A 12,121-nucleotide genomic window follows, 5' to 3' on the forward strand; every position below is an offset into this window, starting at 1 on the left:
TGCAACACCGAAGTCAGATTTTTGTGAGGCACTTTGTCCTTCTTTTTAGTAGTTCTATGTTAATAAGATATTTGCTTGTAACCATAAAGCCACATCTGTTCAATTTATGCGAGTCCCAAGCAACACTCTGATACGCATAACAAATATGCTTGTATTTCATTTTTGAGAACTGTTGCAGTCTTTTCATGTAAGTATTTCCTTAATGCTTGGTGGGATGTATTAAATACGTAATGGAAGTTGTAGGCCAAAATATTACATGAACCCTCAACTTTCACAAAATTATGTTCTTCCTCTAGCTCTCTCTCTGCTGAGAATTAATCATGTCACATTACTGAACCCTGCACTTGGATTAAAAATAGTAGTTACTTGCAAATCTTCACTAGTTCTGACTGTGGCCTCCTAGGATGCTACCTAACAGCATGATCTTCTTGGTCTTCTTCCTTGTCACCTTCCTCATCTTACCGTATTTACTCGAATCTAAGCCGCACCTGAAAAATGAGACTCTAAATCAAGGAAAAAAAAATTTCCCAAATCTAAGCCGCACCTGAAATTTGAGACTCAAAATTCAAGGGGAGAGAAAAGTCTTAGACCACACCTCAAAATCAAAACAAAGTTGGTCCATTGTAACATGAGACACAATTTAGGTCGAATGGATGAAGATACAGCTACAGTAGTTTGGTTCGAGTCGTAATCTTAACAGCTAAGCTTTACCAAGTAGCCATTGCTATGCGTCAGGCACTCCATCTGTATTTATACGGGTACCCTTCCTTTTCAAGGTGCTTCGTCTGATTTGAATCGATTGCTTATTTTGATTTGATCTGTTAAGTGTCGTTCTCTTTGTTATAGGTGTTTACGTCACTCTAAGCTGAAAACACATTATGGAACTGTGTCATGCATTGTTTGTCACATTCTGATAATGAGTGTTTACGACCTGTTGCCACTTGCAGCATGGCTATCTTTTGTGCATGCTACCGCTGCTTAAAAAAAAAAGAAAAAAAAAAGAGGAATTGTCTCATAAGCGAAACAATGGCAAGAGACTGCTATTTGTTGTTACTTACACTGCTGCTTTCTTTGATAATGATCAACAAGAAACAAATAATAGACTGCATATGATAGAAGATGTTCTGAATGAGAGTTTAGCGAAAATTTTTCTCTGTTTGAAAATCTTTGCAGACGCCTCTTTAGTACATTACATTCTGCACAGAAATTAGAGTCATCTTAGATTTAAAAATCTAGTCAGTTGCCATGCTTCATTTCTGACTGCATCACTATTCAGCATAAGAATAACACGAATATAAACATGACACGATATGTATATTCTGCGTTTGCTGTTGTCTCACTCTAGTTTCGTAGTTTATTAGGCAGACAGGATTTAAATGAGATAGCAGCAAACACAAAAGAATACATGGCATAATGTTTACATTCTTCTACCTTTTCTTTTAATTTATTTACTGACGCAGAGGTTTTGGTGCCAGTATTTATCTTTGTGCCTGCAAAGCATGCCTGTGTAGCGGCATATATATTCGACGGCAGAAGTTAGTTGTGACAGCACCTACCAACATTTTTCAGACCTTACGCTTACTTTGCACTCGATTCTAAGCCACAGGCGGTTTTTTGGATTACAAATACTGGAAAAAAAGTGCGGCTTAGATTCGAGTAAATATGGTACTTTGTAATGAACACCTTGTACTATCAAAGTGCTTTGGATTTTGTCAGGTTTTCTGTCAGATTCTTTTCTGTCACCAAAGCAATGAACCTACTGGAGCTAATATAAGTAACTAGACTTGCAGTATTCCTGAATGTATTCAGTGGCTTGAAAAATTTAACCCCAGTCCAGTCATTTGACTGACTCCAAAAATTGCTCTTCAAACTGCAGCTTGAAAATGTTTTAACACTGGAACTTCTTGGCAGATTACAATATAATAGACAAGAAATCTTAATATATAATTATTGACTAACAGAGACTTTTTGTACGTGAAACATGAAAATACTAAAAAATAAATATATTTACACTTCTCAATGACTTATTTACATTACACATACTTAATATTCAAAATTTTCTGGAAATATACAAAATTTATGCATTTGTTACATAAAACTTATATAATTTCATCAATGGATAGTTTATCACTGTGTTTTCTCTTCACTGGTTTTCCTTTAAAGGCACTTATCTTCTTCTTTTTGCTATCCTTCCTCTTTAACTGCTTTTTAATTCTTCGTTTTGCAGCCTTCTGTGGTTCTGTCACAGCCTGAGACAAACCGAATAAAATATATGTTAACTGATTGTACACCTGATTCAGAATATTAAAATGTCATACAGTGTGCATGGCTTACCTCTTGAGCTCTGATTTTTTTCCTGTCAGCTCGACGTGCAGTTAGTGACATCTGAAGCTTTGTAAAATGATGAGTGTATTCATCTGTACCCACTTTCTTCTTAATTATATCTGCTACTTCTTTAGCTAGGCGACGTAGTTCAGAATTTGAATCATCAGAACTTGTTAGCACACGGACCAGAGGGGGAAGAAGATGATGCAAGTACAACGGAAGCTTTTCTTTCCCCAGATCGACTGCCACAGCTCCAATCCATTTGAAAACAGCCTTTTGCTAGAACATTAAAGGTTTAAGATGGTATATTTTAACAAGTTAACAGGTTAAAACGTCTATATTACATTTCAAACAATGGAATGTAACAATACGAGAGAAGAAAGGAAAGTTGCGACTCACCATATAGCGGACTTGCTGAGCGATAGGCACAATAAAAAGATTCACCCAATCATAGCTTTCGGCCATTAAGGCCTTTGTCAGCAGTACACACACACACACACACACACACACACACACACACACACACACACACACTCATGCAAGTGCAACTTGCAAACACATCTGCAGTCTCAGAGAGCTGAAACTACACTGAGTTCAGTTACATTGTTAAAAAAAGGAGCAGAAAATCACTTACCAGTGTAGTGGATTGTGGTGAATGTATTATCTCATTATTTAAAATTCTTCTCATTCGCCGAATCATCCATACAAGAGATAATTTTGATTTATATTGTTCCTCATCATCTGACATCTGTTGCTCTGAACCAAATACTACGACTTCTGGAACATCTTCTTCCTCTAAATATTTTAGGACCCTCGCCAAATAAACCAAATCTTTAACCACCTGTGAATGTCAGACACACCATTCAGATTATGTAATTTATGAACACAGCTTTATTCATATAGACATTTAGGGAGAAAGATTCATGATTTGTCTGAAAAATCGCAATTCTAAAGAAAACTTGTTTAACCCAGAAAGGTAAGGGTAATCTCAAGGAATTCCTCAAGATTTTACAAATTCTTACATAGATATACTGAATAAGTTTGTTTCTGCTTTGAGGAGTAATTGCTTGAGAGGTCAACACAATGAGCTGAGCTGGTATATTGTTCACTCAGTCATAGATGGTGCACCTCAACATTGGCACACTCTATGATTTGAAGGCCTCTACTTCTTTTGTTTCCAGTACAGGCTCAGACCACCTATCATTTGTTTCTCCAGCCTATATCCCTATCCCATTCAGTCTGCAGTCTGCTTTCATACTGTATTGTAGTCAATTAGTGTTTCTTAAAAATTATGAAATGCCATGAACAAATGTCTTTTGGTTAATGAAAAAAAGCTTGTTATTTAAGCTGTAGAGAGTGGAATTTTGAAGAAAAAAAGGATGTTGCAAAACAGTCTGCTCTTTTATCATCTACAATGTCAGATTTCAAAAAACAAAGATCGTCTTACTGGCTGTGCCTCAGGCAAAGAAAGAAAAAGATGACACCAGGATGAAATTCTCTGTCTCGAGGAGTGCTCATTGCTCACTCAAGTGGATAAATCAGTGTAGAGGACAAAACACTTCTGTGGATGATTTCATGTTGAAGGAAAAGGTCAAGTCATAGTATTAAAAAAGGTCACATCATCATGTTAAAAGTAATCTGTGAAGGGAATGTCAGCAAGGCCAATTCCCTTTATATTGAATGGAGTGATGAACTAAAACAGCTTCTGAATGGCTACAACCCATACAACATATTCAACACAGAAGAAATCAGACCTTTTTATAAATATCTTCCTGATTGCACATTAGGAATCAAGAACAAAAAGGGTCTTGGAGGAAAACTAAGCAAGGACAGAATAGCTGTCCTTCTATCCATCCCATGGATGGTTCTCAGAAGTTGAAACCACTCATAGTAGGGACAACTGAGAAACAACACTGTTTCAAGTGAATAAAATCACTTCTCTCAACTTATCACTCAAACACAAAATCATGAATGACGACATAATTGTTTAATGAATGGCTGACCTTGGTTAATAGTGCTATGAAAAAGGGGATATGCAAAATTTTACTGTTTTTGAAGAACTGGATTGTACGTAACAATCAACTACCATTAGATCATGTCAAACTGACATAAAGAATGCCGTCGTTGGATAAGGGCGTAGTACAAAATTTTAAAACTCTCCACAGCAAAGAAATTCTTTCACTGGTGCTGCTTAGCACTGAAAAATGTGAGAAGGTAAATATAACAGTTTTGACTTCTATAACCATGACTGATGGAAAAATGTCAGCCCTAGCACTCTTTATAACTGCTTCAGAAAGTGCAGGTTTGTAATGCAAAGAGAAAATGTGGAACAGCCATCATAGTTGTGAGAATTAACAAATTTAGTCACATGGAAACTTCTACCTAGCTGTGGTGAGTTAACCTTTGAGGATTTCACTGATGTTGATCGTATCAGTTCCATGGTGTTCTAATTGACGCCGAAATGTTGATCCATCAAGATGAGGACAAGAAAGACAGGGAAGAACAAGCACTAGCTCCAGTTGCATTTAGCAAGGCAAGGTCAGCTGTCCATATACTACACTCCTGCAACATCAGAATGAAACAAGTGGTGACTTCTTCTCACAAGGGAAACTCTCATCACACCCTCCTCAGATTTAGTGGTAAGATGGCTCGGTGGGTAGCCCGCCAGAAACTAAACACAGATCAAGCATGAAAACAGGAAGGAGGCACACTTAACTGTGAATAAATAAATAAATAAATAAATAAATAAATAAAATAAAATAAAACAGTGAACAGTCCAAGCTTAACAAGTGCAATAACAAGAAACAGAATGGCATTGTGGTTAAGTGGCCATGGCGTTTGACTGTAAAACAGACGAGCCACATTCAAAACTCCCTTGTGCCATTTATTTTTTTTAATTTTATTTTTTTATTTTTTTTACAATATTATGAGAACTGTCCATATGGTCACTGAAATTTTCTTCTTTCTGTAGTCTTGGCGCCAATGGCCTTGCTGCAGTGGTAACACCGGTTCCCGTCAGATCACCGAAGTTAAGCGCTGTCAGGCTGGGCTAGCACTTGGATGGGTAACTATCCGATCTGCCGAGCGGTGTTGGCAAGTGGGGTGCGCTCGGCCCTTGTGAGGCGAACTGAGGAGAGCTACTTGATTGAAAAGTAGCGGCTCCCGTCTAGGAAACTGACATACAGTCGAGAGAGCAGTGTGCTGACCACATGCCCCTCCATATCCGCATCCAGTGATGCCTATGGGCTGAGGATGACATGGCGGCCGATTGGTACCATTGGGCCTTCATGGCCTGTTCGGGAGGAGTTTAGTTCAGTTAGTAGTCTTGACCACTGTCATACCATACATTGGTTATAGAATGTGTCATGTGCTAAGAATACATTACCATCACAAGTAAATATGATGAATAGTGAGAGCAGGTGAGATACCACACAGATGCGACAGAAATGAAAACAACAAATAAACGGGTGTGAACTATGTTACAACAAAGGAATTCAAGAGTCGAAACTTTCAAAATCAAACACACCTTCAAAAACGTTAGAAACATCTATTTTGACAGAGCACAGAAAAACTATGTGATTGGGAAACTGTTGCATTCATTTTTGCAGCTTATGTGACAAACTATTATGTTTTCATCATTTTCTTGGGAGTGATGATATTCACATTCATATGAACACCTAAACTGAGCAAGGAGACACGTCTCACTCACTCACCAGTCATACAAACTAGGTGTGTCAATTTCTATCATACAACACACACACTGTTACTAATGCCGTGTACGACACACTAGACATGTTTTCCGGTGGAAGATTTGGTTGACTTGTCGCCATGTCATCAAATGTTTGCAGTTCCCATTTGAAAGCCACTTCCTTTTGCCTAATAATAGAGTAGTTGTGCAGAATAAACTGTCATTATAGGTCCCCACTTTATACCTCGCTGTTGCAAACAGATGTTACATCATGACACAGACCATAGACACAAATTTGAGCACAGCAAACAGTGGAGGGGGGAGGGGGGAGGAGGAGGAGGGGGAGGAGAGGAATAGGTGGGAGGAAGGTTTGATCATGGCTCGCCTGCTTGGCAGTCCAACACCACTGCCACTTAACTATGATGCGTTGCTGTTGTACACTACTCTATATTGCACTTTTTGTCCTTGCACCATTCCCTGTTTCTATTTTGCTTCTTTTCACATTCAGTACACCTTCTTCCCATTTTCATGCTTGATGTGTGTTCAGATTTTCATGGTTTGTCCACTGGGGCCTCTTACCACTAAATCTGAGGGGGTTGCAATGGGGAGTTTCCCTTGTAGCTCACATTACCATTAAAAATTAGCTGGACAATGTTAGATGGAAGTAATTCACTCAAAAGAAAGTCACTACAGTCACTGACTATTTTCCAAAATGACATGTAATGTTTTCACTGGTTTGTGTTTCTTATACTGTATGTATGTACTGTAAGTATACATGCATGTCTTATATTGCACATTATTAAAATAAGGATGAATGTCTACATGTACGTACTACAATTTACTTTCAATCAAAGTCTAGGGTACTTGAATTTTTTTCTCCACCCCTCTCGATTATTTGAACTTTCTCCCTGGTCCCTTGAGTTTCAAATTATCAAGAGTCAGCTATACATATATATTTTAGGATGCATGTACTGTTGATCAAGCACTGAATATTCATCTTCTATAAACAAGTAGTAACTTCCTGACTTTATCATAGTTTCATGTTTTAAACAAAGTAAAGTATGACTATAAGGCAATGAGTGTCCATTTTAAGTGAGGTTCATAATTGTTCCAACAGGTTATTAGAATTGGACATAATAAATGCAATTTCAAATATATGTCTGTAAAGATTTGTCATACAAGTAAAATCATTACACATTAGTTCAGCATGATACAGAAGAATCATGGTAACAACACCCTTCCCAAAGGTAGTGAAAAGTTAACAACTTACAGAATTATTGTTAACAACATGAAAAACTATTGCTACATTTTCACTGTTTATGTGTGTAGCTGTCTTAAAACTTCCTTTTTGTAATAAAGCATGCTATGTTTACTCACAGTTCTCAGATAATTGAAATAATCATGTCAAAGAAATTCACAAAACTTTTCAGATGTGTCTAACAATAAAACACAGTAACTTTTAAATGAACTGATGATTCTGCTAAGTGTATACCTGTTCAACAAAGTCATCTGATATTTCAACAGGTTGCAGTTGGGCAGACAGATCCAATATTAGGGATCTAAGTTTTCCAGAATTGTTCAGGAAACCACAGCCATTATAATTTCCCTCATCACTGTTAGTCTTTTTACATACATGAAAGGCCAATCTTTGTGGGTCAAGTGAACCAAAGACAAAGCCCAGGAACTGTGCTGCCCCCAGACGGACCCACTCATGCTCATGTGATAGCAGCAACTTTGCATTTTCTGAAAAGTGAAAATACATGTATATACAACTATAGAATACAAGACAACTCATAAAACTAGAAAGAGCAATGTTATTTCAGAATATAAGTGCTACCACAAAAACAAATCAGTTAAAATAACTATCTGAAATAGATTACAAGAGCTATTAAATTTACATACACATGGACTGGCAGAATGCACAATTCCAAGCACAGGAAATAACAAAATAGGAATTAAAAACAGTAGGCCCACTACTATCTTTTGGAACAATGGATTCCTTGCTCAGGGTGAAACAGAGAAAGTAACAATGAACTAAGGAAGGGTCTGCCTTCTGCAAGTACACAAATTACTGTTTTGTTTTATTACCCAACCATGTTTCACCACAGATGGGGCATCCTCAGTGGGCTTTTTTTATTTTCCTAAAATATATACATACAGGTTATTTTTAAGTTAACGAACATAATACATCAGATTTTGTTGTGTGTGCACTTTACCTTTTATATTTTACGTTGTGTGTGTGTCCTGTGGTTCCCAACTAAAATCAGCCACAGGACTAAATTAGTACACCATGTCATCTATAAACACGAGGACTGTTAGAAAATCATCTGAATTGAATTTTTTTATTAATTATCCAACCTTTAAAATGTATGTTCTGGTAAAACTCTTGGCATATGCCTGTTTTTGGCTTTACTATTGTAGTACTTTGCTACTCCTTAGCTGTAACAAGTTTGTTTTTATGTACCAAGTGGGCTTTTGTATAGGCTAGCTGAGATGAACCTGTGGACACTGATAAAAGTTCTGTGTGGCTTGGATATGGCGAACTACACAAAATGTTCAATTTTCTAACATCTCTCCTGTTTGCAGATGACAAGGCGTACTAATTTAGCACTGTGGCTGGTTTTGGTTGGCAGCAATAGGACACAAACAGTGTAAAATGCAAGGTAAAGTACAAATACAATTTAAATGATAATGAAATCTGATGTATCATATTCCTTAACCTAAAAATAACCTGCTTGCACGTTTTTCAGGAAAATAATAAAAAACCCACTGAGGAAGCCACAACTGTGGTGAAACAAGGTTGGTTGATAAAACAAAACAATTTGTGCACTTGCAAAAAGGTGGAATCATCTTTAGTTCATTATTATTTTTCTGCAAGCACAGGAACTGAGCTCTAAACTCCAATGTGACAGAGAGAAAGTAGTCTGGTGAAATGAGAGATAGATAGCGGCAGATCACTCGGAACTCAAGTTATGAGGGACCCCATGAGGTATAAAGTAAAAATGTGCACAAAGTTAAGTGGAAGTACGAGGTCAAAGACAGTACATTATAAGTACAATAGAAACATGAGTTCAGAAATACGAGAAACAGTTATAGTAAGACATGAAGATGGATAGAGAAGAAAAGAAAATTACAGGTGGAAAGAACAATATAAATAATGTATAGCAAATAGGGTGTAACTGGGGGAGGTGGTAGGAACTTACAGGACGAAAACATAAAAGGAAAGAGGGTGGAGGACTAACGTAAGTTGATTTATTGTAGGTGTCAGGATGAAAGTGTATGTGGGGGAACAGGTTACCATTTTCAGAATTCTAGACACTGACTGTCTGGGAGATGATCCAAATGACTCATGGGACTTAACAAGCACTCATCTTTCTTGAAATGAGAATTAAGTGGGACTATAGCATGATTTCCTCAGTAAACCACAACTCATTAACAAGGGTGTCCCCTCAATAAAACTCCATTTCAGTTCTTAAAAGAAAGATATAATTCTGCAACAAATTACAGTACCTGCAAAACCTTCAACTTCATACTTCCAATTGTTGCTCTTTAGGAAAGATGGACAATGCTCACATATCTTTAGGAGGGTCTGAAGTACTTGAAAAAGCAGGTGATCATTCCTTATTTCCTTCTGTTCCTTCTTAGTTTCACTATTAGCATCTGATGCTGCAGGAACAACGCGAACAAATCTACCTGGTCGATTATCTTCAAAACCTCTACCAAACTGCTGTAACAGAACTGGCAGCACTACTTGAAAACGGGTTTCAAATTCTTGCTTTTCAGCTTGAACAAATAAGCCACAAAGCTGTGCAGCCAGCTGTCGATGTTTCACCTGAAATAGAAATATGCACTGTACATAACCGAAGTAATTTACAACTCAAGATACAAAAAGACTCATAGATCACACAAAAACTAGAATTTCATTAAGTCATGTAGCAGGCTGGTGGTGAATTGTCACCATACTCTGGAGCAGCCTCATGACTGTGTGTTTTGATGCTTACAAAAGGCAAGGTAATCTCTGTTGAAGATACATTTGGAAACTGTTGCTTAGTTGACAAGTGGAGCAAAGGATGCAATGTGTGTAGCTCTGCTTGCAAAGTGACCAGTGATGTGAAAGATCCTACCCTTTAACACTAAATGCACATTGCTCTGAGTAAATGTAGCTTGAAACTACTGTTCAGGTGTTGGCGACGGCCACACAGTCTCGCTTAAGTCCTCATAAAGATATTAATCAAAATAACATTCAAATTTATGGCCTGAGATGGTTGTCAAAATTATTTAGTAGAAATTGCAGACATACATTTTAACATAAAACTGTTAACTTTTTTCAATTTTCACTGCTGTTATGGAGAATAACAGGGACTAATACAAAAAGTATAGCATCACTAAATCTCTTGCAAAAATTCCATAAAGAATAACTAAAATACAAAGTGCAAACAGGGTATCTGATAAAAATTTAAGCCCGATGTCACTTAAGCAAACACAGCTAAGCATCTACGGAGACCACCAAAATAAGCCAGAGTCCCAAACCCTATCGCTTGTGAAAATTTAAGTCTCTATAACTCATATGTGGAATTTTTGAAGTTTCTGAATCTGTACTAACTGAAAATTGATTACCTTTGAATCGTAGATGTGATTGACTCGATGTACAAAGTAACATAGGTTCTGTGCCCAGTAACTGCCCAAGACAAATAGCTACATCATGCCCACTGTAGCCCTTTGCATCCACAATAGTTGTTATCAACAGTCGAAGCTGATTTATTTACACCTTAGAAACACAAAATCTTAATTTTAACCCAAAAGTCTGACCTGAAATTTGCTCATACCATCAATTGTGCTTTCTGGCAGTGATCAAAATGATGTTAACTGACAAAGAATACTGCACTATTTTAGATCAAATTAATTAATCAAGCAACAAAATTCCTCATTATGTGGGCAAATTAGGCATATAAATGTTATAACTTGCTCAAGTGTGATGCAAGAATCCAAAATGTCTCTGCACTGAATGCTACATAGTGGTATAGGAATTTCTCTACACTGCATTATTTAAATTCATCATTATCAGCCACTTGACATCCACTATGGGATAACGATCTTCTCTGACTTTTCCACACATCCACACTGCTGCTAAATGTTTGGCCCATCTACCATCCATTTAGCTGGCAACATGTCCCAACAGCTTCTGTTTCATTTTCTCTACAATTCAGTCTGATTCATGATTCATATGTTAGTTCTCCTGTCTATCCCAATAATTCCCACCACTTACAGAGCTGCCCTTAGTTTCATTTCCTTTCTTTTCATTTATTTTCCTGGCCATTCACTTATTTAGAATGCAAAAACTCATTACCTGGTTAGTTGACTTTAATGTTAAGTTGTAATAATTTACTTGAGTGTTAACTGAACATTCTTAATTTTATTGTAATCGATTTGCTGTGCTACTTTTGAACTTGCTCCATTAAGATCATAATTTGGATGTTGAAGTTCATCTGCACCATAGGAAAAGTGTATGGTGTCAACGTAAGTGGTTCGGATAGTTTCCATTAACATGTATCATTCTTCTTTTCCTGTTTAATGAGCCAAAAACTTCCTCAGTGGCTGCTGGGATAGTTTAGGTGACACACAATCTCTATGACTGACTTCATTTTCAGCACTGAAATTCTCACTATCCTGATGAAATATAAGGAAAGCTGCTGTATTAGCCTTTGTGCTCCTGAGTAAACTAAAAAATGTTGACATGATGCCTTGTTCGTCAAGGGTTGTCTAGTACAGATTTTGTTGAAACCAAATTATAAGCTTTGACAAAATATATGAATTCAAGGCAAAACATTGTAAAAGTTAGTTAAAATGATTTGTACATAAAATTATACATGTGTCCAACTACTGTATAAAGAAACAGTAATGTGCCATATTCATATGCTGTCTTATGCCATCACTCATCTTTTGCTCACACGTCACAATGTGTCATGAGATGCACATCGTCACAATTAATCAATTACTGCAGTTTAGCAGTTTTCAGAATTTACTTAATCAGTGTGTAGATATTCTATACGTAAGATGTCTTTTGAGGGCTCTCCTGTAGGGCTGCTGAATGACACATTGTTCTGAGAC

At 37.0% G+C, this 12,121-nt stretch overlaps 1 protein-coding gene across 1 annotated transcript in view; it reads right to left on the reverse strand.

Annotated features, from left to right (window-relative positions):
- Positions 1 to 1,988: 1,988 nt before the first annotated feature.
- Positions 1,989 to 12,121, reverse strand: part of LOC124625459 (small subunit processome component 20 homolog) — a 208,888-nt gene continuing 198,755 nt past the window's right edge. Inside the window, exons 32-36 of the mRNA XM_047149176.1 lie at positions 9,524 to 9,845; positions 7,506 to 7,756; positions 2,960 to 3,166; positions 2,335 to 2,604; positions 1,989 to 2,249 (exon numbers count right to left, since the gene is read on the reverse strand). Of these exons, the coding sequence (XP_047005132.1) occupies positions 2,100 to 2,249; positions 2,335 to 2,604; positions 2,960 to 3,166; positions 7,506 to 7,756; positions 9,524 to 9,845 (1,200 nt within the window). The 3' untranslated portion in view covers positions 1,989 to 2,099. The remainder of the gene's footprint in view (positions 2,250 to 2,334; positions 2,605 to 2,959; positions 3,167 to 7,505; positions 7,757 to 9,523; positions 9,846 to 12,121) is intronic.

The sequence above is a fragment of the Schistocerca americana genome, chromosome 1 (genome assembly GCF_021461395.2).
Source record: "Schistocerca americana isolate TAMUIC-IGC-003095 chromosome 1, iqSchAmer2.1, whole genome shotgun sequence".
Taxonomy (NCBI): Eukaryota; Metazoa; Arthropoda; class Insecta; order Orthoptera; family Acrididae; genus Schistocerca; species Schistocerca americana.